The sequence below is a fragment of the Dromaius novaehollandiae genome, chromosome 3, assembly GCF_036370855.1.
Source record: "Dromaius novaehollandiae isolate bDroNov1 chromosome 3, bDroNov1.hap1, whole genome shotgun sequence".
In the NCBI taxonomy this organism is placed as follows: domain Eukaryota; kingdom Metazoa; phylum Chordata; class Aves; order Casuariiformes; family Dromaiidae; genus Dromaius; species Dromaius novaehollandiae.
In genome coordinates, this window is record NC_088100.1 from 106,772,834 (window position 1) to 106,799,481 (window position 26,648).

General features: G+C 36.4%; 1 protein-coding gene across 1 annotated transcript in view; it reads left to right on the forward strand.

Moving 5' to 3' along the window:
- Nucleotides 1–26,648, forward strand: part of IARS2 (isoleucyl-tRNA synthetase 2, mitochondrial) — a 30,817-nt gene that overhangs the window by 1,490 nt on the left and 2,679 nt on the right. The window contains exons 3-19 of the mRNA XM_026107861.2: nucleotides 429–585; nucleotides 1,690–1,838; nucleotides 1,937–1,986; nucleotides 2,082–2,191; nucleotides 2,277–2,367; nucleotides 2,738–2,853; nucleotides 4,494–4,663; nucleotides 5,686–5,776; nucleotides 5,987–6,138; nucleotides 7,205–7,365; nucleotides 15,487–15,589; nucleotides 16,219–16,312; nucleotides 22,920–23,028; nucleotides 23,835–23,937; nucleotides 24,919–25,044; nucleotides 25,427–25,558; nucleotides 26,454–26,560. Coding sequence (XP_025963646.1) covers nucleotides 429–585; nucleotides 1,690–1,838; nucleotides 1,937–1,986; nucleotides 2,082–2,191; nucleotides 2,277–2,367; nucleotides 2,738–2,853; nucleotides 4,494–4,663; nucleotides 5,686–5,776; nucleotides 5,987–6,138; nucleotides 7,205–7,365; nucleotides 15,487–15,589; nucleotides 16,219–16,312; nucleotides 22,920–23,028; nucleotides 23,835–23,937; nucleotides 24,919–25,044; nucleotides 25,427–25,558; nucleotides 26,454–26,560 — 2,021 coding nt within the window. The remainder of the gene's footprint in view (nucleotides 1–428; nucleotides 586–1,689; nucleotides 1,839–1,936; nucleotides 1,987–2,081; nucleotides 2,192–2,276; nucleotides 2,368–2,737; nucleotides 2,854–4,493; nucleotides 4,664–5,685; nucleotides 5,777–5,986; nucleotides 6,139–7,204; nucleotides 7,366–15,486; nucleotides 15,590–16,218; nucleotides 16,313–22,919; nucleotides 23,029–23,834; nucleotides 23,938–24,918; nucleotides 25,045–25,426; nucleotides 25,559–26,453; nucleotides 26,561–26,648) is intronic.

A 26,648-nucleotide genomic window follows, 5' to 3' on the forward strand; every position in this document is an offset into this window, starting at 1 on the left:
AGAGTGGGAAAGAATAAGAATGCGACCCACAGCTTAAGGTGCTAATACAAAAGCGTGGACTTCTGAAAACCAAAACTTTTGGTAGGCGATCACTTATGCCAAGAAGCGGTGATGTGCACTAGGCTAGCATTGTAGATCGACCTCTGTGTTGAAAAGTGAGGGCAAGTAAGATTTGTTCACTTCAAGCCCTGCAAGTTTATAAACTGCATTTTTCAGTTGTCCCAAATGTGAATTCCTTTGATCAAAGGTCGTTTAGTAAGATTCTGCCAAGGTGCAAGGTGGTGGGCAAGAGAAAGCACACATACAAGGTCTAAAATGCAATTCATCATGCATTCTATTAAGTTTGGCTTTACAGGAAGATCTTAAGTAATATATAGCTGTTCCACATGGGGGAGCTACAGTGATAATTGACCCTTGTGTCTTGCCAGATTTTGAAAGACATCACTAATCGTTTCTACATGATGAGAGGTTATAAGGTACATTATGTGCCAGGATGGGATTGTCATGGTTTACCGATTGAGTTGAAAGCATTATCAGAAGTCAAAGGAGTTGCAAATCTTTCACCGATGGAAATTAGACAAAGAGGTAAGCTATGGTTTGGAAAGCTGGCTTAAATATTTGTTTGTTCAGTCATCATATTTTGAATTTTGTCATTTATAAATAGCTTTTATACTTCAGTGTGCCCTTTTCTGTTAGGTATTGGGGACTCTTTCTAGGCTCACATTATTGTACTCCATCTACTTTGCAAATAGAGTACCAACGTAATCTCGTGAAATGGGATAATTGAACACAAACTTAATTTGTTGTTGTAATGAGCATATATAGTATTGACTGTGCATTTAAAGAACAAGAGAACAGAGGATTTGGAATTTTGCTTAACTGTGTGGTAGCATGAAACTAGCATTTATTGGATCAGCATACTTTTGGTGCTTTTGAATTCTAGGCAGAGCCACTGAACTTAATTACAAACTAAAAAGCAGCACATAAAATCAGGCTGTTTCCTTTCTTCAGGCTAACTTGGGTGAATATCATGATTAGAAATGTGTTTATGGACTATTTCCAATAACACCGCAAAACTATAGGGGTGATGCTTTCAGAGAATGTTGTTCTGCATTAGATGAAAACTGTTTTGAAAAAATATTTCAAATACCAAGTGTATTGAATGACATTAGCATTCATCTGCAAACTGTTTGTAATGAACAATTTAAACTGCTTTAGCTTGAAACAGCAGCAATGAAACTGGCTAGCCTTAATTTCAGATGCATGTTGCTTTGAAAAGTTTGGATAAGCATCAATAAAAGTGTTTCGTTTTCATTCTTACTGGTTAATCTTTAGATAATTTCTCAAAATACAAACAATCTTCATAACTAAAAATACTTGATTTCTTTTTCTTTCTACTTAAAAAGACGATGCGTGTTCTGGAGGCATGTGTGCTATGTGTCCTCATATTAGTCGAGAGGTCTTTCTCCTGGCTCTTTCTGCCCTTGCCAGTTATTTTATTTAACTACTTTAATGAAATAGATTATTAAGGCTCAAAAATGTATTTAATACACATCATTAATTAGTATGTAGTTTCCCTGTATTCAACTCTGGCACTTCCTTCTCAAAAATATCAATAGCGTATTTTAAATGACATTATATAAATCTTAGTGGGTTAAACCATATACTTAATGCAGCTATTTCTTTCAGCCAGAGAATTTGCAGAAAGAGCAATTGAGAAGCAGAGATCTGCCTTCATTCGTTGGGGCATAATGGCAGATTGGGCTAACTGCTACTGTACATTTGATGGAAAGTATGAAGCAAACCAACTGAGAGTCTTCTACAAAATGTATGATAAGGTACATTGAGCTTCTGTTGAAGTATGTTTTGACTTGTTCGTGTTAGGAGTTTTGATTCTATTAACTCTCTTTCTTCTACTGCCCCCCTTCTGGTTTAGGGTTTCATTTATCAGGACTATAAACCTGTGTTTTGGTCTCCTTCAGCAAAGTAAGAATCAGCTTACTATTTTATCTTTGAAAGTTTAACAAAGAGCAATGGCTTTTATGTTAACATATGTTAACCTGTGTTTAATATCTACCCAGTACAGCCTTGGCTGAAGCAGAACTTGAATACAGTGAACAGCATGTCAGTCGTTCTGTGTATATAAAATTTCCCCTGTTAAAGTCACCACCTAAGCTGACCTCTGTGTTAGGTATGACTTACATTTAGTTCTTAAGATGGGTAGATTTGGGTTTTATGATTATTATAAATAAAATACTTCTAATTTGTATCTGTAGATGGATCATGCCCTGCTAGCGTGTTAGTCTGGACCACGCAGCCTTGGACTGTGCCAGCCAATCAAGCGATTTGTTACATGCCAGATTCAGCGTATGTGTCTTTAACGCAGTTCACTGATCTGCTTCAATCCTTATCAATAGTTATGAGCAAAGTTAAATTAAGACATTTTAGACTACCATTAAATTTTATTTAAGGCATCTTTTGTGTACTTTTTTTTTTCTAAGTGATGTTATTGTCAGCTTTGTTCTATTTCTCTATTAATATATTTTCTGCTTTTATTTCTTCTTCTTGATGTTATGTTTTCTTGAAATTCTTTGGAGATTTAAAAGTGAATTGGATATGTAGATTTAAAAACAAATCCTTTTTTTTTTTTGTCTTCCAGAGTTTGGATGTTTAAACTGTTTTTAGCTTTACAGTGTTTGTAAATATTTATGATACTAAATTATTATTTGCATTGTAGGTATTCCATTGTGAAATGCGCAACTACTGGTGAATACTTCATTTTGGCTGCAGATAGAGTTGAATCTACAGCTGCTGTTTTGGACACACAGTTTGAGGTTATGTCAACATGCAAAGGCAAGTTTTCATGTTGTTAGTGTTGCTTAGAAATCTGTTTGCAGGTGTCTGTAAAAACAACTTCTGTCTGTCAGATTCAGTCTCATGGTGTATTGTAAGTGTTTTTTTTTCAAGCATAGATTTCAAGGTACTTTTTAAAATCACGTTCAGATTTTACAAACGTGAAACCAGAAGTTGGAGTCTGTTTAGTACCAAAATCTTAATTACACTGAATGCAGTTTGTCAGTCTTCCTCATCCCTTGCTAATGCAAAGAAAAAGCTAATTTTAAGTATGCTTTTTGACTGCCTGATTGTTACAGTCTTCCTAAATTGTTGAAATTGCCTAGTGTAGCAGAATCAGCAGAACTATCAGCCATTGTTGTTGTTTGATGTTACTCTTTAAGGTTTTGATAATTATATAGTGTCTTAAGCATTCACTATAACCATGAAGACTATTGAGGTATTCTAGGTGACTGTGGGCTTGATCTTATCTGTAGAATAGCTCATGCAGGAAAGTCTGCATCCTGACATACTGCATAGTGATATCTCTTAATAGGCATACTTCTGATTCAGTGTTTTGAGTTAGAATTTAGTACATCATTTGTAAACTTTTTTCTTTTGTCTTAATCTGTGATTCAAAGCTAGAAATATGTCCAAAGGAGATGAGAAGTCTGTTTTTATCATCTATTCTTTTCAGGTTCTGTTGGTGCCTTTCCACTCCTCCTTCCTCCGTGCCCCCCCCCCCCCCCCCCCCGAACAGTTGGTCCATTTCTCTACTTAATCTCACTTCTACCTAATGATAAAACTGCCTCAATGTTTTCTTTCTACAAGTTGACACCTTTTTGAGTTGCATGACTTGCAGATAACATACAACAGTAGAGCTGGACCCTCTCACCAAGAGATTTAATATTAGAACCTGTTCTTTCTATCATGCCATATAGTCAGTAATTGTCTATACTTGTTACATTTCTGTATTTGTATAGCTAGTTGTCTGACAGCAATCCTAAACGTCATCATCTAGGAAGAAAGTGTTCAATGAGGGCTGTTCTGTCATATGAAGTACTGCTTAAGCTTTGTGATTTTGAGGAAAGCTTTACCATTAAGTTTTTTCAGAGGGTGTGTGTATGTTTGTTTTTTTTGTTTTTTCTTGTTTTTTTTTTTAAGCCTTAAATTGTCACTAGCTTCATTTGTGCTGTGCTCTCTTTATTTGTATGTACTTTAGGGAACTGAAGTGAATTGTTTATCATAGTATTTAGTAGCAGAACTAGAAAGGGATCCAAATTTTGAGGGTTTTTTAGCCTAGTAAATCATTCTATGTCATGGTTGCCATGCTAGAATTTTAGAAATCAAGATCAGTTTCTAGAACACTGAGGTAGTGGACCCTGAAAAATGGGAGTGTGTGGGGTGTAGCACAGAAGACAAGCTTCCCCTCCCCCCCCCCCCCAAAGAAATGTGCAGCAGAAACAATGCAAAGAATTTGTAAGTAATTTGAGTGGGAGCCCACAAAGAAGATAAAATTACATCTGAATAATATCCTGTTTATACTATTGATGATTTCCATTTCTGTTCTGATAAGAGAAGCTGAGTTGTGTGAATTATTTTTCTGTTCTGTCCTTAGTTGTGTGTTTTTTTTTTTTTTTTTTTTTCTTTTTCTCTTCCAGGTGGAGATTTAGCAGATGGCTCTTGCGCTCATCCCACAATTCCTGGCAGAGTCTCTCCTTTGTTACCTGCAAATCATGTGACAATGACAAAAGGAACAGGATTAGTTCATACAGCCCCAGCTCATGGTATGGAAGACTACAATGTAGCTTCCCACCATCAGCTACCCATGGTACTTTTTCTTTTTTAAGCTTTTACTCTTCTTTTCTTGCAACTGTTTGATCACATGCTGCTAAAGTGACTGCTGGAATTCACATGTAAAGCTTGAAGCATGTAGATAAGTGTGAGTATCAGTAATAGCCTGCAGAACTGCCATGTGCGGGACTAAACTTAAAAGAGCAGATATTCCCAAATAAAAGGATGAAAATGAGTCCTGTGTTTCTCATCCATCTGTTAATCAAAGTTGCCAGTGCAGTGATAGAATAGAATCTGTTTTTTGTTTTGGTTTTCTTGTTTTTGAGAATAACACAGATAACTTGTGTCTGTGCTCAGAACCTGTTTTAAAGCTATATCTTATGGATCAATAAATGAATAGCTATAAAGGTCATTTATTACTGTTTTCGGCAAAGCTTGGGGAATTGTTGAATAAGGAAAAAATATGCACTGAGAGACTTAGCTCATATCTTCAGTAAATATACCCTGTATGTTAGTGATTTTAAAAGAAAACAATATATATGTGTGTGTATGTACACATATCTATAAGCATAATATTTACTTAAATATATTTGTATATAAATTTTTACTATATATATACACATATGTCTAGTTACACATGATCAATATGTGTTTGGAAATGAAAATGCAGGGTATTTTTTCCTCTTACCTTTTTGAAGAGGTAACTCTTGATCTTCTAAAACCTGAGTGTGCCTATATTTCTGATTCCTTTTGCTTGTTTGTTTTGCTGTTAGTTTGAAAACTAATTTAAATCCAAACCAGGAACTTGATGTAACACAGCTGTGGTGTATTTTCAAACTTGGTGATGCTCATTTCTTCTGATAGGTGTCAAACTCACTTGTCTGTTGGTAAATTACTATAGTGCAGTTTGCTATATCTGAAGTATACGTAAACATAGCATACTTTGTTTTTCATCAGAAAAAAATGCTACTTAGCAGAGTACTTAACTCCTTGAATATCAAAAAGGTAATTAATTGCCACATAGTATTATATTGACATGATTAACATTTCAATTTTCAGGATTGCCTTGTAGATGAGGGTGGATTTTTTACAGAAGCTGCAGGTCCTGAACTTCAAAACAAGAATGTACTTGAAGAGGGAAATGAAGCTGGTGAGTACTTGGTATTTAGTCAACTTTAACTTTATTAGGTACATTCCTTCAGATGTATTTTGAAGTTGTTATAAATCTGAACGTATTTTGAATATGGGTAAGACACAGGCATCACTTCTTATGATGTTGATCATGGAAAGGGAAGACCTGAGGCTAACAGTAACAGTACATTCAAACCTGATTTTTATCTTGCCTTGTTTTTTTTCTCAGTCATTCAGATGCTTCAAGCAGCAGGGAGTTTGTTAAAAGAGGAGAAATATGTGCATAGCTACCCATATGACTGGAGGACTAAAAAACCAATGATTATTCGTGCCAGCAAACAGTGGTTTGTGAATACAGCAAGTATAAAGGCTACAGCCCAGGTATCTCACTTTGTTTTTTTTGTGGGCAGTTTAAAGGCTGCTGATGCCGTTGGAATCAGCAAAACAGTCTTGCTATATCTCACTCAAGCTTATGTTCTTCTCTGCTGTTTACAAACTGCCTAAATCCACATGACAGCATTAGTAAATTGTAGAAGTGATGAATGTTGTCAGTTTGTTTTTCATCAATATTGACATAATTCAACATAAATACATTGAGTCTGAGATGTCTGATTATTGTACTTACAGAGTATGCATAAGTGTCTTAGAGCTACTGAATTTTTTTTCCCTAAAGGACTCTTAAAGCTATCTCTTCTGGCTTACTTCCTTGAAACATAATATTTTTATCACTCTTAAGGTTACCTTTGCATATGTGATAGCCATGCAGCGTTATACATCTGTGTTTCCTCCCATATTTGTTCTGCTTGAGTAATAACCACATCCATATTTTTAGTGACTTTAAAACAAGTGTTTTTAAAAAAATGCCATGCCGTTTGAAATTAAATGCTTCCATGCAGCAAACTCAGACCAACACATTAGGCTGTGTTGGGGTTACAGTGATTTCATTCAAGTTATGGCATGAGGTGTTTATTCCATATTTCGTCTAGCATGGAGGAAAACATGTCAGTTACTCGTCTAGCATGGAGGAAAACATGTCAGTTACTCATCATGGTTGGGAGTAAAAGTATACTTTCCACACTCCCGAATACAGGAAATATGTATCAAGATGCAGTTTTGAAGTTGACAACAGCACGAGGCACAATAAGCGGCTAAATATTGAATGGAGATACTGAAGCCACTTCTACCTCACCTTTGTGTGTGTCTGCTAGAGTGTCAGAGCTGGCAAAAAAGCAGTGGAGGCTCTGTGGGGACGCATACAGTCTATATGGTGTTATAAGAGTATTATGGAAGAGCAGTGTGCAGTGAGGTAAATGAAACAAACGTGATGGCTGCCCAAGAACACATTATGTAGTGTGAGTATAGGCCTGTATCTTTATTTCACTGATAGTACAGATAGTATTTATCTGAGTGCTGAATCTTGTTCAACAATTCACTGTTTATTTTATAGGAAGTGCTAAAAAAAGTGAAAGTTATTCCCACATCTGCAGTGAACAGAATGCTAGAAATGCTGGACAGAAGGACATTTTGGTGTATATCACGGCAAAGAAGTTGGGGTGTTCCAATTCCTGTTTTCTATCAGAAGGACACAGGAGAATCCCTGATAAACAGGTATTTGTCTAGCTTTATATATATACCAGAAAATGAACGGACAAGAGCACTATCTGTTGCTCTGCGGTTTTACAGTATTATAAAACTTAAAACTATTTAAGTATAAAACATGCCCTTACTTGTAATTATTTGTATAAAGAGTTAACTTATACCTAAGTTAAAGTACTCAAAAACTCATTGCTGAAGGTGACTTTTATGTAAATAATTTGAGTCGATCGGGATAGTAATTGACAGTGTCTTCCCCCTTATTCAAGTTAAGTGAGCTGACAGTAGTCACTGGCTTTTATGCTTTAAGCAAGAGGGGAAATGCTAGTTGTAGTTAGAGGTCGTAAGTGTAGTCTTGGCATTATGAATTGAACAATGCAGATACTTGTTAAAATGAATTTTGAAACTGAGTATAACCGACAGTGAAAAATCTGAAGTGGAATAACAAAGTCAGTTGCAGAATAAATAACTAAGGCTTTATTTCAAAGTTAAATTACAGTGGTTTTTTGAAAAAAACAACCTCAATAAAAGTAAACAAGTGGCTTTTAGCCATATGATTAGGTATGCCAAAGGTCTTGCGTGCTAGCCTTACTCTATCATATTTTGATGAAGTTGATAGTATACAGTTATTGCAAAAAATGCATTTCAGGAATTCCATACCATGTGATGCAGAAGAAATCCCGAGCTATCCTATAAAATGAGAAACCTCAACCAAATAGGATTTTTTTCCTTTTTTTTTTTTTTTTTTTTAAGGAGTAATAGAGAGCTGCTTTTACCACAGAGGCTTTCAAAAAGTTTTACAGTCATCGAAAAGATAGCTTTGAAGAAGGAGGGAAAAAAAAAAAAGTATTGTGGAGCTCTGCCTTCATTGTTTATTTCCATAATTGTTTTGTGTCCTAAGGTACACTAGTGTAACTCCATTTTATACATTTTAACCTCAGAAATACTTGTGCAGATTCATTAGGATAATAAGTTCATTTTCATCTTTGTAATCTTAAGTTACATGGAAGAACATTTTGCTTTTGATGGTGAACATACTGCAGAGTCCAGTTTTCCCAAGCCTTGACTGAGCAAATGAGTAGGGAAGTTGATGAGGCTTGGGGGGGCTGGGCAGCAGGGAGTGGACTTCAGGCAGAGTTACTCCATAACTTCAACTAGTGTGACTGTGTGTCTAGGTGCACAGAGATGTACTTTGCCTCTCTGAGTGGCAACAGTTATAGTCATTTTTAGTACTCAAATAATGCTGAGGCACATCAGAAAACAAGTGGATGGAAGCCCTGTGGGCTGTAAAACTGTTTTGTCTGCAAAAATTGAAAAAGTCGAGTATATATTCACATCTCGATTACAATTTTGGGGGATTACTTATTGTAATTTTTCTGGACAGTATCCTTGCATATGTTACTTGTACTAGTTCAAAATTATGTTTAAACATGTGGTTTAACCACAAAATAAGAATGCAGTGAAATACAGCTTAGCAACTGGCAGTCAAATAGCTGCTTCAGAACATAGAAGAATCGACGCAGTATGGCAGATCCAGCAGGTACAGAAAAAACTTGAAGGGAGGCATATACGGGAATTCTTTTAGGTTGTAGTCAAGTTACCTTAAAAGCCTGTATCAAATGGGATGTCTTTTTAAATCCTTGAGGTGTCTGTGATTATTGCTAGAGTCGTATGATGTACCGCAATCGGATGATAAACTTTGCAGTAGGTTAACAGCCCTACCTTTGTGTGTTTAGATATTGACCTAACAGTTACGCATATAGGCAAGCAGGGAAAGGGACACTATGGCATGTTTGGTTAGAATTAATCTAGGGACAAAAAACCCAACGGGTACATGATGTATTTGAAAAGTAGATTTATTTCATTTTGCTGACAGCTTCTGATGCCTACTTATTATCAGTAGTCCTTAGTCCTAAGTTATTTTACAGTAGAGACGAAGTTTTCAAATAAAATGGTAAAGCACTCCTTAAAGTTAGCTGTAGCAAGCTTCTGGAACAGGAATAGGGAAAGTGTACAGAATATTGGCCTATAGAAATGACAGGCAAATTTAGAAAGCAGTCTGTCAATTCATAGGTCATTTTCCTGGACACCAGTTCTTACTGAAATAAACAAATAAGCTTAAATATTTTGTTCCGTTTGCATCGTCATTTTGAAAATAATAGCACAATGGGATGCTGAAATATGAAAATTCTGAAGTGTTGGAAATCCGTAGTTTGTGTGAATAATTCAAAATCATTAAAAACAACAACTGGTAACTTGCATTTCAGACAAAAGCTGTTTTCTTAACTTGAATGCTGGGTAAATATGCTTCTAGTAGCAGCGGCTCCAGAGTTTTTGAGTGGCTATCAAAAGTAACAGCATCTCCACTGGAAGTTAGTGTAGTCCACATGGAGTTGCTGTTACATATGAGAGCACTGATTGTTGGTCTTGAATGATCCCATCTGTTAATCACCTGTAAAAGACTTTTTTTTAAGCTGTTTCCCTCTGCAAATCAGACAGTTTCCCTTCACTTTGTCATTTAAAAGGGTGCAGAAAGCTTCTCTTTCGCAATGTAATTGCTTGTCTCCAAGAGAGCAGTTTCCAGACAGTTAAAAATCCTGTCTTTCTAACTTTGAAAACAAGAGCTAGATTGTAATCTTGCATGCAACAAGTTTAATGCCGGATCTCCATAAGAGTCTTCCTGTTTGGTGCTGTGGCGCCATGTAGCCCTAAAAGACATTGAGTTGTGCGACACTGTTCTCTAAAGTTAGAAGTAATAATCTGCTGAAGATTAGATCCATTATGTAGAGTGTACCTCATCATATCATGTATCATGCAAGCAGGAATTCAAAATTAGCATAGAATAACAAAATCCTGTATCTCATAGAGAAAAGAGAACACTTGTTCATTACTGCAATTTTCCAGCAGGAATTATGAGAATATAGGAATAATAAGAAGTTATATAGAATATAGAGGTAAGATTGTGTGCAGTATTTTTCTTTAATGAGTGCAAGGGGAGGAAAAAGACTTTAAATAGAACACATGCACAAATGAACATTTGACTTATGCGCTTTGTCTATCAACTTCCAAGGTTAATAGATTTCTTGAGAGAAGAATCTAATTCTAGGAAACACTCTAACTTTTGAAAGAGAAGAGAGATCCAAAAGTAAAAACAGATCTCTATTTCTGTTACTAACTCAGACCAAGTAATAACTATGAAGTTAAATACATTCTTTAATATGACTTCATGCAACTACTTCTTAAACTTACAAATTTACTATGCAAATATCAGTAATAATAATTGTTATTGCAAAGGTTATTTTAATGCCTGAGAAGTTTTGTCCCCTTTCTGTGACTTTGATTAACAATTAACTTAAATTTGTGATGCTGAAAAAACCTTCAGTTTTGAAGCAGATCTACAGTGCATCTAATTTGCTTTCTAAAGTATTAAAACATGTTGCAGTGACTTAAAAGCAATAGCAACTTACCATAGCCTAAATACTTACTCTTAGAATATCCAAATTCATGCAAAAGAAGATAACTTGCCCTCTTTACTGTTGGTTGAAAAGAGGTTGAGAGAACGTCAGGAACTGTTTTCTCCTCCTCCTGGCTATATCTTAATGCTGCCTAATTTCTGTTAACACATTAAATAAGTGTTCAGCGTAATCAATATCGGACTTCAGAGTGATTGGCTGGTGTCATGGTAGCGTGAATTGCCATAGAGGTCTCAGCGTTAAAAACGTAGCAAGTGACACGTAATGCAAGTTCTTCTAGATACGGTGTATGAATACAGGGCAAAGTTTTACAATGGTGTTTATTGCTAACTCTGTGAATTATCATGCTCACATTGAAGCCCACAGATTATAAAGTGATGAGTACTTATTTGAGAAAGGTGGTTTTCACTTGCACCTTGCATAAATGTCTTTCATTTAGGGGAAAAAAAATCTTCCTTCTTACAATACATACACCTTAAATATAATCATTTTTTCTCTATTATGGTAACAGTTATTCATAAGGATCCTAGGAAAAGATCAGAGTAACAGGGGTTTGTTTGTTTTGGGTTTTTGAAACTGTAGAAGAAAAGTGCTTGAAATGATATCTTTGGAATCTTTGGTCTCAGATATCTCCTCTTTTAACATACTAGATTGTGGGACTATTAATCTTTACCAGAACAGTTAGTTTCAGTAGGGAAACTAAATGTCACGGGGGGGGGGAAAAAAAATTGAACTGCTAAAATATGCTTTATTCCTTGATTTGAAACTGATCAAATCTTGAAAATATTGGTCAATAATAAGTTGACAGTCATTAACTGTTTCTTGTGATTCATAGAAGAAACCTGACATTCTTCTGATTTAGAACTTTCCTCTGTAGCGTAATCATATTTGGTAGTTCACATTTGTATGTCAGAAATACACCTTTAAAATAATTCTGCTCTTCATAGAGTGACAACATAAGCTTTCTACATTGCATAGCAGTATGCTTGGCAAAAGGTTAGTCCATGCTATGTTTTGTAGAAGTGGTATGCCTATGCTGGTAGCTAATGGTTGCGCTGTATTGGCCACGCTTACTGTAAATGAAGGCAGTCATTTTATAATGTTTCCCAAGGGAGACGGAGAGCAAGGTTTATTTCCTTCTTGTCCCTCCCCCTCGCCTCTCATGGCAAGGGGAACAGTTTGTCCTTGCTCCGAGCAATGCAGCTTGCCCTGCTGTAGAGTCCCATTCCCCCCCCCCCCCCCCCCCCCCCCCAACTAACTTCTCCCACTGGTTACCTGGTATGCCTGGGCAGGGCTCTCCAGCCAGGTAGGACTGGGAGAAACTGCTCTTTTTCACTCCCAAAGAGAGAAGTAGGCAGTAACTTACTTCAAATATAATCTTGCCTTCTCAGTTCTGTAGGACAGTAATCATTTCCTGCAAGATCTTAATGGGTATGATGCATATTAAAAGCACATGTATGTATTTGTATCTATGTGTACATATACATACATACTTTAAAAAAAAAAAAAAAAAGAAAAGAAAAACTTTGGTTAGAGACAGTATTTTAATGAATGCTGTCATACGATTCATTTTGATTGAGGTAAGTGAAAAGATTACCAAATGGGACTAATAGCAATTGCAACTCCAAAACAACCTTGTCAGCAAACATGGCATATTTCATGGTTATCCCCTCAGGACTATTAAGTTTTTAGCAGAAGCTGCCAGTCTAGCTCATCAGCCTGTGCAAGTTCAGCAGAGTGGGCACAGCACAGAAACGTGCTGATCTTCATGGTAAATCTTCCCATGCTAATAGTGGTCGGTCTTTCCTTGCACTGCTTGTTTGTTTGGTTGCTTTGAACCCTAAGGGAAGATGAGGGCTACCAAACTGATTCTAAGTTTAGAGCAGCTTTGACATGACTCTGTCTCTAGAGTGTACCCAAAGGGACTTCGGGATTATTGTATTTGGAATCTGTTTTTTGTGAATCGTCTTCTGTATTTCTATAGGAAACTCTAGGATAAATTTGTGAATCCTTTTCTGTATTTCTATAGGAAACTCTAGGGTAAATTGGTGGTTGCAGTGTCGGAATATTGATGACCCTTTATAGCTCCTTTATTTAAAGTTTAGACCATCTGACAGATTGAGATTTCTGCTGTCAATTTTGGCCTGTAGCTGAATTTCTTTCTTAAAGAATCACTGCAAACAGTGGTTTCATTAAATACCTGTTGGATGCTTTAAAAATGTACAGGCTGGGAATGAATTTATCACCATAGTTTATGCCGCTCCACTGAAGTATATTTGCAGTGTGGGAAAGCTACATGGAAGACAAGCTTAGTTTCTGTGTAAATTTTTCTACTGGTTTTATAGACTTGTTTTTAGGCTCTGTTTTATAGACTTCTTTACAGACTCTTCCACTTGTATTCATACTGGTTATTGGTGCAAGTCTCCATTAGAAAAGTTTTTAGGCCCTAACTTGATACCATAGCCATTATTCAAGCATGGAATTATTTCTTTTGTGAATCTCTAAGTGCACTAAAATTTTACTTGGTAATAAGCATGCTTTAGGGACATTAGCCAAATCAAATTTTAATCATCCTCTTTTAATTTAGGTACACTCTAAAATCTGTGAAAGGTCAGCATTAAAGTTGACAGTTTTGTTTGACTTGATTTCTTGATCCATTGCTATTTTATATTACAAGACACTTGCCAACTGAGTCACGCTCGTATTTTGGTATGTTGCTTCTCTTCAAAAAGTATAAATGCTGCCAGTCACTTTCACAGGGTGAGTTGGCCTATAACACTGAAGCTGTCAAGAGAGCTGTTGTAATGGTTGGAGACAGGTAGCACCCATAATTGGAATCAAAGATACACTGTTACTCATTGAAAGAGTCAGAGATGGAGCCTTCTTATGGCAAGGAATGGAAAACAATGTTGTGTATTGCTTTTTCTGAAATGTTCCTAGGTCCTACAATTTGTGTCATCATTGAAAAAGCTGGCTTTGCCTCCAAACCTTCAGTAGAAGGTGCTCGTGCAGCAGAGTCGAGTCAAATTTGGTGGAACAATCTAGTCTGGCCTGGGACAATCAGTAAATTTGGTCTTGGCTTATATGATTTTTCTGAATTTGCAGATTTAGCCTGAAGGAAGGAAGGCACAAAGATATTTATTGGCTAGCCTAGGGCAATCTGTCAGGGCTGGATTTGTTGTTTGCTTCTGTTTTGGAGAAGTGACACTTAACAGCAGAAATATCTTGTTGCCAGTAGGCCTCTGTAATATTTCTGAAGGGAGAAGACACTATTCAGAACTGAAGCTCCTAAATTTATTTTTTACTGAAAGAGTTGTTAGCAGATATATTGCAAAGCCATAAACTGTGTTCTGTGACAATTAAACAGAAAGGTGACTGCCATCCTTTGTGGCCTAAAAGGGTGAGAACGCCAGTGCATGCTAATTAGCTCTGGTTTTGTAAGTGATACTGATTAGTGGTAGTGTGTTTTCTCTCCAAAAAATGTACTGGGATATTCTAAATGGATTTATTTTGAAAAGACCGTGACTGGTTAATACAAAATCACTGGTCTGCCACTGCAATTTTATCCTCACAATCAACAGCAAAAGTGCATTGTCCTTTTATAATAACACAACATGAGATAAGATGGTATAGTAATTTGTTTTATATCTTCTTGGAGAATGTAGGTTTTTGTGCTTAGGCTCTGTCTGTAAGAGTACACTAAATGTTTAGTGGATGCTCTGTGAGCCAGTGAGATGAAGTGAGTTTTGGTTTTTTTGCTTTGTGCGGCTTTTTGTTTGTTTTTAAACCCAGCTTAATGTTTGCCTAGACTTCACATTATATTAAAAATCAATTTCCCGTAGCCTTGCCTACTGTGGACAACAGTTGAATGTGTCATGAATAGTATAGAGAACTGCATGCCTTCCCATTCTGTTATCTGTTCACATCAGGGAAAAAATACGTAGTTTAAAAAATATTTTTTCCCATAGTATCTATTTGTTCCAGAATCTTTGTCCTTGCTGGAGCTATACTATATTGGCTGATACATTGCCCTCAGTGTACATTGAATGGTTGATTACATCATTCCTCTTCTGGATACAATAACTACAGTTTCCTCCATTATTGGGAGTGATATCTTAGTATAGATCTGTCTTTATATTTTAAAAATACATTGCTAAAAGAGAAGATTCCAGGAAGCTGCTAGTGTAATGTGAGATCTGTACATAATTTGAAATGTTAGTATTTCCTAGCTCCATGTCCACGTGAGTTCTCAAAGTCTCTCTCAATAAAGTGGAAAAGAGGAGCCTCTTATCAAAAAGAGCCAATATTTGGAGGGAAATAGTTGTTTTGTTTCTGTCATTCCAAGGCCACAAAATAACAAGTGAAATGGGTTTTAGAAGTCTTCAAGCTGCTGGCATTTTTTTGAGTACCTAGGCTATTGATGATTAGCAGAAAAGCTACCTAGAATATATGCAGGTTTCTATATATCCAGGCTTTTACAGAACCCTGCAGGTAGCATCTTGGAAGACAAAAGTAGAAAACTGTCTGGTTGGGAAGCTGATAAATTGCAGGTTTAAACAAATTGATCTCTTTATCGATATACTTCACCACTTTGATCTCGGGTGCTTGAAGAAATTTATGTTAACTTACCAATTCATACAATACACTTTTCCTTCTAACTCAGTGAAACCATCACAAATGTCATTAAAATAGTGGAGCAGCAAGGGACAGATGCATGGTGGACTCTTCCTATTGAACAGCTACTATCAAAAGAGGCTGTAGCAAAGGTAATTTTTTAACTTCAAATACAAGATGAGGTGGTTCAGCGCTGGGAAGTAATAAAACCTTCACATATTCTTGCAACACTTTTCAACCTTCTACATTTACAAGAAGGTATCCTGTGAAGGGAATGTTTGGAAAGTAAGAGCTGAGTATGACAAAATACACACAATCAGATTTGTGCCATTAATTCAGGGCATAAAGTCTATCTTCCTCCTTTTAGTCCAGGAGGATACTGGCATCCTACTTAACCAAGTTATAAGCCCAATTATGTATGAAGTCTGTCATTAGAACAAGATTTTTTCTTTCTTTTTTTGTTTTTCCTACCTTCTGTTGTTCCAGTAGTAGTTAGGTTCTTAAGCTTACAAACAAACCATAGTGTTATTCTAGCATCTGAGTTTTTAGGTAATTTTTCTTTTTTTCTTTTTTTTCTTTTATTTTCTTTTTTTTTTTGGTCACTAATAATCTGAAAAATATTGTGAATAATTGTTTAAGTTATTTTGTGTTCACTTGCAACATTGCTAGCAGAACTTGTACAAAACTGGTCCGGAAATGAAATCTGCTTTATTTCTAGCTTTGAAAAGCATTAATGATAAGGTATTCTATCTGCATTATTTAATGATTGTTTTTCTAATAGGCTGGTGGTCATGATGTTTCAGACTATGTAAAGGGACAGGATGTCCTAGACATCTGGTTTGATAGTGGAACTTCCTGGGCCCATGTTTTGGAAGGTATGGAATTAATATGTTGGTAATTCTTCTGTAACGCTTAGGGAACCAAATATAACTATTTTGTATGATGCTGTTGGTATCAGCAAAACTGAGTTGGATTATGCCAGAAGCAAACTGGTGGTCATTTCTTGTAAAGATGCTTTTGGTTGTTGGGAATAAGGCTTAATGTTGGCAAACTCATTTTCGGTATAATTGAAGTTGAGATTTTTCCAATACACTTACCTGACTGACCATGTGTCACGCCTTTTATCTCCTAATCAGAACATACTTCTTTTTTCCTGTAGAATTTTTATGACACAAATGGCCAAAGCCTTTCACTGCTACCTGATAGGCCTTTGATTTTCAGTTAACAAATTTCAGTTTGTACTAGTGCATGCTATTTGAAACAGGACAAAGTTAAGAATGGCTGCTGAATTTTAAAAAGCTCAATCATTTTTAACAGAGTATGTGTACATTAGTACTTTTTCACTTCTGATTACCTTCAGTAAGTAAAGCAGTTTGTTGTGGTTTAAAATGTTTGTACTTGCTATATGTTGTTTATAGCATCTACTACCAGCAGTAGTTGTTATGCAAATTCACTGTAAAACATGCATTATGATAGAAAAATCACTACTAATTTGTATTCATCTCATATATATACACGTGTGTGTGTACACACATATATGCATATATATATATACACACACACACACGCACGCACGCACACTGTTTGGCTGGAGAATAATCCGAAGTCGGGAGTCTTTTCTAAAGGAGGAGTCCTGTCCGATGCATCAAGTCTGGACTTTAAACCCTCCGTACACAATTGTGTGATAACAATCTTGTTGAATTATAAAACACGTTAGTGCCAGAGGTTTTATTTCCTAGCAACATGGTCAGGCAACAGTACCATCAACAAACATTTTCTAAAGGACCTTTACATACACTAAAGTTCGTTCTCATTAAAAATGTTTCTGGTTTGGTTTGGGTTTTGAAAGGTTATGTAGTAATGGTATTTTACATGCACAGGTACATGCTTGCGTGCTTTAAGGGCTTAACATCTCAGCATGTTCTATAAAAACTGTTTCTAGTCCTGTGTAGAAGAAGGACAACATAGTCAATAAGCAGTAGCAGAATCAAGACCCTTCATTCCCAGTTAATTTGCCTCAGGCTCCCATCTGGTTTCTGCGATGCCTGTTAAATGTTGGGTCTTTCACAGTACAAACTTCCTCTTTTGTTGAACTGTTAAAAATGCTCCCCCTGCGATCAGTCACCTTTTTTCATGAGACTTGCTGGAATTTGGTGTGTTTAAGACTTCTTATCTTGCTCTCGGACTGGAATGGATTGGCCCAATAGGTTCAAAAGTTGGGGAGGGACACAACTAACTGTGATCTCAGAAGCCTCCTTATCTTTAGAAACCAGGCTAAAGTTGCATTGCCTTTTGTTCTGTGTAATTGAGGCTCCCATTTTCTGCCAGAAGTGGAAGTACAGAGTCCGATTCAGATGAAATGGCTGATTTAACTTACCGTTTTTGAAAAACGTCCTTTGCAAGAGCTGTCGAACGCATAACTTCATCTTGCATTTCAAAGTATACATCAGCTTTTAAATCTTGATGCAGAGCTTCTTTCTACATAAATAATAATAATTGGCAGCATTTACTAACATACTAAATGATGGGCTTGCTTTCCAAAATGCTTCTGCAGGGAGAGGAGCGTGGAAAAATCCAAAATTGCTCGGAGAATGTCGCAGCAGAAAGAACAACTCCCTGTGGCTTAACCTCCTGAAAGCATGCTGGCCTATGGGAGCTGATGTGCTACCTGTAAAGTGTTATCTATTAAATTTGTAGATACTCAGTGATAACAAAAGTTACCGCTTACCCTCTGATTAGAGAATCATGTATGGTGGTAACTTTTATAAAGGTCAGTAGCACATGAGTTAAATCCTCTAGTGATCCTGAAATTAAGATTGCTAAAACTGGGAGACTAATGTACATAATTGCAGTTTACTGTGAACTCAAGTTATTGAAAATTTTAAGTCAGCGATCTTTTTATTAGTAACTGACAGGAAAAAACACTATTACTGATTTTCCTACCAATTCCAGTCTTGGAAAAATAAGCAGTTTTCTTCAACAACTGTGTGACGTCAGTCCTGGGGAACTTGGACCTGAGCTTTCACTGAACTCGAACTAACTATGTCAGAGCAAAAGAGTTATTAGAGTTATATAAGAGTTAAAGAGATCCTGCAGCGTGAGGTTTTCGAATGGGTTAAAGAGTTACTCAAGAACAGCAGTCCAAAAGGTCTAAGTAATAGGTTGCAGGGGAGCAGTAGTATTTCCAGGGCTGTCCTGTTGCATTTCCCACCAGAGACAGCGCATACTTCTAGCGGAAGTGACTTGAAGTTGTCTCTTGCATTAAATTAGCATTTGCTTCCTTTTTCCAGTTTAGAGGTATCAAAGGTATTGATTCTGGCTAAACAACAAATTACCCAGACTTGAAATTAGCATGCCGTGGTATGTCAGCGTTGTGACAGGAAGGTGCTACTTGCACATTAAGATGTAAGATTTAGTTACCATAGTCACAAAACCAGAAATCCATAATTATAATTAGACTGTGTGCAAAATAAATGTTAAACTGCTTGCACCATTGAGAGCAAACCCACATCTGCTTATTGTAATGTGCCCAAGAAAAAACAACACTACTAAAATATTTCTGGTGATACTGTTTACTTCACTAATGTTCTGTATGCATAGCACTAAGTTCACTGAAGGGTTTCTTCTTGTGTAGTCTAATCCTGTTTCTTTCTTGCTGCAGATGCCTCAAATACTTTGAAAAGAAGCTTTTTACACTTTCTTTTATAAAGTGTTAAAATGTATGATATCTGAATGCTTCATATAATAATAAATTCATTTTCACAGTACCACTGTGAGCTAGTGTTAACCTGCTACCTACAAACTGAATGTGTAGTAAAGGCAAAATTTGGTTCCAAAGCATCTGGCAATTCTGAATACACAACTTTGTGATCCGTAGGACTCTGTTGTTCATTTTTTTTCTTCAAAGTTCTGTTCAGTTTGTATTCAGCTCTGTCTGCAATAAGTATTTAATAGAACTGCAGATCCAGACTCTCAGGTCAGACACGTAGAGGAAAAAAAAAAAAAAGCTGTGAAAATTTGGATTGAAATGACTTGCAAATCACCATATGGGCTTCCCATTGTGCAGCAGAGCTAGACTCTGGTTCCTTAGACTGTATTCAATTGCTTTAACTATCAGCCCATGTTCTCTGCAGACAGTGTCTTGCTATATTAATTTATTTTCTAAATCCTGCTGTAAATGAGTTGAGTCATAGACAAATTTCCTTCAGTGCATAGCCATGATTGATAGCTAAAAGGTATGTACTGTATTTTCAACAGCTATGTAATTAAAAATTGTTTCATAATTCAGACAGGAGGGTGGTAGATTAAGGGTGGAAGAATAACTGTAAAAGTTCATAAATGCCAAAGCTGAGTACTTGGCCTTGTATTTCTAATGCTTTTGTAATGCATATTTCTGAAGGATTATTTATAATGTACAAACTTTAAAGTAAGTGCTTTAACGTAAATAACTGAAACATAATTACTGTTTCTTGGAAAAGGACTTGGAGCAAATAACACACACTGAATGCTTAGGACACATTTTTCATCATCTCTACCCTGATATTTCTAATTAGTGGAAGTCTTCCAAAACCCTATAGAAAACAGCATGCTAACTCCAAATTGCAGCAGCAGACTTCTTTAGCATGGCTGGTTCTGTGTAGCTTCCCAGGAATTAGGAATATACGTTGTCTTCTCTAACAGTCTTACAGCAAGATGCAAAAACTGCATCATTCGCCCTATGGGACAGGTTGTGTTTCATGTGGTGAAAGCACCTCTGCCTCAGTGAATTCCAGGGATGTTCATTTTTGTTAGTGTGCTCCTATATTCAGTGACAATATCAGTTATTTAAACAGAAACATTCTGCAGACTGATCACTGAGGAACTTCTGTAGTAACTTTGTTCCGCTTTGATAGTGCTCATTTCAGTAGCTGTCTTTGGAGAATCCATTTAAAAAAAAGCCTTTATCGTCTTAAATTTTTTTTTCAAATCTCATTTTCCTCATGGCAGTGTGTCATACACACTATGAACATGAGATTATTATTTTTGAAAATATTATATAAAAATACACACTGAACTAAGATGTGATCTGCTGTTGGTTTAAGAAAAAAAAAATCAAGCAGCATATTACCCCATAGTTCTGTATCATAATGATGGTAATTTTCAGCATCATAATTCTTTCCCTATCTTATTAGATAATATTTAACTGTATGAATGTAATTATTTTACAACTTGCCTATCTATGTGCTTAAACTTTTGTGCTGACTGAGAAACTTAAATTTATCTTAGCTGATTCATTCCTGGCATTAAAATACAATACGTTTAATCTAAAAGTCAAAGTCTGTAAGATCAAAGATACAGAATCTTGAAATCCAAACCAGAAGGATCATAAATTTTAATACTCTTTAATGACCTATGTACTATAACTCAATGTAAAATAAACAACTGAAAAGTTTCTTCTGGGTTGTTGAACATATTCTTGCATTTACAAAGAAATATGCACAGTGTTCTAATTAATTTATATATAACCATTGCAATTTCAATAAAACTGAGTCAGGAGAGCTACCAGTAAACTTAAAGAGCAGGTTTTGTATATGCAATGACTATGCTGTATTTTACAGAGATAAAAAGTTTAGGTCTTCACTTAACATATGTTGTGTTAGCCAGCCTCTCAGACATGCTAGTTCCTGCCAGAAGACACCTATTCAGTCTGTTTTTTGTCATCAGTTGTTAGTTCAAATTCTTCATTTGCCTAGACTTAGCTGCCTTATTTTAAGGGTTTTTTTCTAGTTGCCAGAAGTTGCAACAATTGTTATTTCTGCAAAAAGTTCACTTTTATTTAAAAAAAAAAAAAAAAAAGAAAAAGAAAAAAAGTGCCTAGTAAACTGGCAGTAAATAAAAAATATGTTGCTGCTGTTGGTTTTTACAGGTTTCCCACTGTTATTTTCTTCCTTACCACAAGTATTCTTACAGGGTTTTTTAATCTTGCCATCACAAGTATTTTTGCCGTCTGATCCAAAGACTGATCCCTTCTTACTCTACTTACAAAAGAGCTTGATTTTTTTAAGATTTTCTTGAAGGAATAAACAAGTGTGCTAAAAACCATAACATCCACTCACACCTCTTTTTCTTCTTTTCTTCTTTCCCCTGTGCTAACAGTAACTGCATGGCCTTGACCTTTGTAATGTTGAATTTCATTTTATTGCAGGATGGATCTAAATATCGAAACTTCCATTAACTTAAACAAATAAATCAAGTATGTCAGCAGCAGAAAGAAGCACTGTCTCAGGGGTCCTAGGAAGAGCATAAAAAGAGCTGTTAGATAAAACTGAGCAGAGGAACTTTTGTCTGAATATCTGGAAAATTACCCCACCAACTTTTAGAATCGATACTAAATTCCTGCCCCTGCCGCCTTCCCAATGTCCATATAACTTCGCAGACTCTGTAGGTTTGTGTCTTGCGTATTCTGCTGTGCTCTGCGTTATTCTGTTCTCCCTCTGATGCTGACCTGTCTGGGATTTTTTAGGACTAGGAGGGACTTGTTGAATCAACAAGTCCTGTGCCTTTCTGTACAGCAATTGCACTCCACCCCTACAAAGCTGTGGAGGCTTTGCTGCCCTTTTGCAGTCCTGGGGGAAGGCTGGTTTTGCTCTTCTGCTTTGAATGTGCAGTCTGTGTGTATTCTAGCCCATTTATTCTGATGCCAGCAGTGTTCATTAGCTCAAATTGTTCTCCTCTAGTGTTCTTCCCTTTGTGTATTTATAGTGAACAATTAAAATCTCCTTCAGCCTTCATGTGGATAAGCGAAACCAGCCAGGCACCTCCAGACTCCTCTCTCGCACAACAGGCTCGGTTTCCCCTGCTGTCTTAACCCTTTTCTGAAAATGTTACGTAAATGCTATTTCGGATGAGCTCCGGTCAGTGCTACGCTACTAAAGCTTACTGGTCTTACCTGAGGCATTACAGAGGCTAGTCCATCACGTCACATCTGCGGCTTACACCTGGAGCGATTCCCAATTGATGAAGTCTCAGTTCATAGCATAAATTCTTATTAATTCCTAAGCATGTGATCTTGTCTTGACTCCTTCAGTTTGATTATGAGTATTTGGAAAGTACTTTTAGAACCTCGTAAGAAGTGCTCTGAGTGTCATAGCTTCTATTTTCATAATTACTTATTTAGTTTAATTTCATTAAGCTTGCCTTCCCCCAAACAAAGTTAATGCTCAAATTCAAAAGCTTAAAGTTGAGCTAAGTTAAATTTCAGAGTTCAGCGAGTCTTGGGTTTTAATGATTTAAATTTTGTGATACAAATGATCCATTAGTAATCATGTTGAAGAAATCGTACATCTCTCATAAAAGTAATTCATCTACTGGATTTGAAGAGTTAAATCAGTGCTCCTAATCACTTACAGAGATTTTTTTTGTGTGTGTATGTTAATTACTTTAGGATCTAATATAGGCTGATATTAAAAAAATATAAACACAAATCTTCTTCTGTTTTTAAAGATGCAGAGCAAAGAGCAGATTTATATCTTGAAGGAAAAGACCAATTGGGAGGATGGTTTCAGTCCTCTCTGTTAACTAGTGTGTCAACAAGGAAAAAAGCACCATATAAGTAAGTGCATGGGTTGCAAAAACATCACTTTTTTTTTTTTTTTTAAATAATGGGCTTTTTGTAATATGGACAGTAGCGAGTAAAATCAAGCCGTTACTGAATGTCTGGTTTGTTTTTTGCATTTTCAGTATAAAGTTTATTTTCAGAATAGTTTTTTTTACAGGTTATATTATAATGTTACTTACTGCTTAAAAAAGTTGTCCATGTGAATTTTAATAGCTGCTTCCTTTCTCAGTTATTCAGGTTATACCTCATTACCTTATCAGATACAGATCTGTTCTTTTGCTATCCCTCACACTCCCATAATCAAAGCTTCTTGAAATGTAGTCTGAAAAATCTCTTAAGAGCATTGACAGATGTGAAATGAACATTAGGCTGTAATGAAGTTAGAATCACTGTGTGCATGTTTTATACTGGGGCTGTGACACACTGTGCCTTGAAGATAAAAAAGCACAGAGAAGGGTAATGTGAGCCAGCTGCAAGGGGGCTATGCAGTTTTAGGAGATGTAGTGGCTTAAAGAAAAAATAATACTTTAGTCTTTAATTCATCTAAAATATATGTGCCCTAGATATCTGTAAACATTGTCGGTGACATGGAAAAATGAAATGAGTAAAATATATTAAAGATGTATGTGCTACTCGGATGGTTGTACAGCATATGGTTAGTTGAACACAGACGAAGCCCTAGGATTACCAAAGTAGTGGATTTCCGTGTGTTTTGATGTATGAATATCTTCTTTAGAAATGTATTTTTAACAGTAGATTTTTTTTGCCGGGTTTTGTTTTCACTAAAACCTTTTCTCCAGGACTCTCGTAGTTCATGGATTTACTCTTGGTGAAAAAGGGGAAAAGATGTCTAAATCCATTGGCAATGTGGTTGATCCTGATGTGGTAATCAATGGAGGTGAAGTAAGTCAAAATACTGAGCATCTTAAAATTGTTGGTTACAATTTTTCATTGCCCCTATCTTGTGGCATGTTTTTCTCTATATTGCTGCCTTGTAGCAGAATTCTAGAAAGCTTTACTGATGACTTTGGGGACATTGCAATTCTGTTTGGCTGGATTAAAAACTTTGAGTTGTTTTACCTCAGCTGTGGTGCTTAAAAAGACTTTGTTCTGTGCTAAGAGAAAAGAAACTAAATTATACAGAAGATGTAGAATGGTACTTTTTATTTGGGAACACTGTTGATGGAATGATTGGGGCAGGGAAAGAATTAACCTGTGCCTTCAAACGCCGTCTTGAAACTTGTGGGCCTTACAGGATAGCAGTCAGGACAGTGGTTGCGCACCGGTGGTCTGACTGCTCTCAGTCAGGGCTGTTTATTGATTCTGGGAACTTCCGATTTCATTCTGTAGTCAGGGAGGTTGCACTCAAAGTGATGCTCTGAATCTCTCCTCTCCTCTTTCCCCCCTCACTGATACTCTTTCTGAGGCTACTGAACAGTTTTATGTGACTATCTAGACAAAAGAAACAAGGTTCACAAAGCCTTATTAATCTGATTCATTTTTGAAAGAACAGAAACTATTTTGTGTTTTATTGAGAGAAGCCATTTTCACAATTGCAAATGGAGTGGAAAAGAGTCTGAAGTCCACCCCCCAAAATGTCTTCTGATATTAACATTAATGTAAAGTATGAAAAGGATTCAAAACTGTTAGATGGGTTCAGCTTAATTTTCCTGAGATCTAGCATTGCCTGTATGCAAACTGCTGCGAGTATATGTTGTAGTCCGGGCTCAACAGTAAATCTTACTCAAAGAGGGGCGAAGGCCTCCAAATACACTGGCCTTGTGGTCACAGTTACAAATAACATTAACAACCTGGGACTGCGTTGTTCTCCAGGCTGCAGGACCCCTGTCAGGTTTTGTAGTGTGCCTTTCTTTCTCTACACAGGATCACGCCAAGGATCCTCCATATGGTGCTGATGTTCTCCGCTGGTGGGTAGCAGAATCAAATGTTTTTACTGAGGTGCTGATTGGACCCGTTGTACTTAACGCTGCAAGAGATGATATCAACAAGGTAAGAACCAAATATGCTAACGCTCTTCATTCTAATGACAGGTCCTCTTTATATTTGGGTTTGTATTGGCTGAGTAAAAGTCATCGCAAAGCTTTTTACTCTTTAAGCTAAAAGAGCTATTCCAAACTCAGGTATTACTGTTTTTTACACCTGTGGATCAAATAGCAATATGTACCAAGGGAAAGAATATACCCTGAAGCATGCTTGGATAATACCCACAGTCCCGCTTTGTTTGTCTATAGGTCTTTGTGGCATATGTTCTGCATGGTATTTTGTAATTATTCAAACAATCAATTTGAAAAACCACCACATTGAATAGTATCATCTTGTGTTTCATCTGAAGCACAAAACATTACATTTAACTCATCTGGTTTATTCCTAGCTTCGGAATACACTACGCTTTATACTGGGAAATATGGATGACTTCAATCCCGAAACTGATTCCATTCCCGCTTCAGAGATGTACATAATAGATCAATATATGCTACATTTATTGCAAGATTACGGCAGCAAGGTAAATTGTATTGATTTTCACTGGATATACTCCCCAGGTAACAAGCTTTAAGTCTGCGTTTTGTATTATTTTAAAGAAGAAACTTTGACATGGGGGCTATTCTAACAGTTCAGACAGAGTAAGATTTTTTTGTTTCCTGTGCTGCAAAAAGATTGATACGTTTCCCTTTATACCTTTGATAAGAAAAAGATGACTTAAAGCTTAACAATATTTGAGTTGTTTAAAGGCTGTTGAGGCTTTTTAGGCTTCCATTTAAAAAAGAAAAAAAAAAAGAAAAAAACTTCCTCTGAATATCTAAATACTAAATTTTCCCTCTGGCATAGATATGCAACTTTCATTGGAGCTATCAAAATAAAGACTATGTATCAAATAGGCAAATCACCGACCACTAAGGTTTCTTCGATACAATGTGTCCTCTCAAGAGCTGAAATGGGTTTAAAGGAAGTCTTTGGTTTTAATATTCTGAACTTGTTTTTGACATGAACCTGTCTTTTTTCCCTCTCTTCTGTGTCTCTTTCCCCTGGGCCTCTAACTTTTTAGAATTTTAGAAGTAATGCCTAGAGTAGGATCTCAAGAATCAAAAACTTCTAGAGCTTTGGAAATCTTCTATATTCCATAGACTTTAGCAGTTTATATCACTCAGAACCATTCCGCTCAATGGATATAGTTTCTGTGGCTCCCCCTCTCCTCTACCCCTCCATATTTGAATTGAAATGACTTTCTTGTTCTGATTAACTGAATTAACACTTTTCCCCTCTGACAACCATTAAAGAAAAGATTATCCCAGACTTCCTGTCACTCAGCACAGTTCATGTAAGTTCAGGTTCATCAGGAGTTGTCGTTGTATCCAGTGTGATCAAAATTGGTACTTAACTCTCTCCGCTCCCTATCCCAGGTTACCGAAGCATACAAAGAGTATGATTATAGCAAAGTTGTTCGATTATTGCAAGCATTCTGTTCCAGAAATTTGTCCAACTTTTATTTCAGCATAATCAAAGACAGGTAAGTTCATTCCTGCTATCTTTAAGCTGTCATGGAAATGGGGGGCGGGAAACAAGATAATCACTTTGAAATGCTGGTAATAACACTT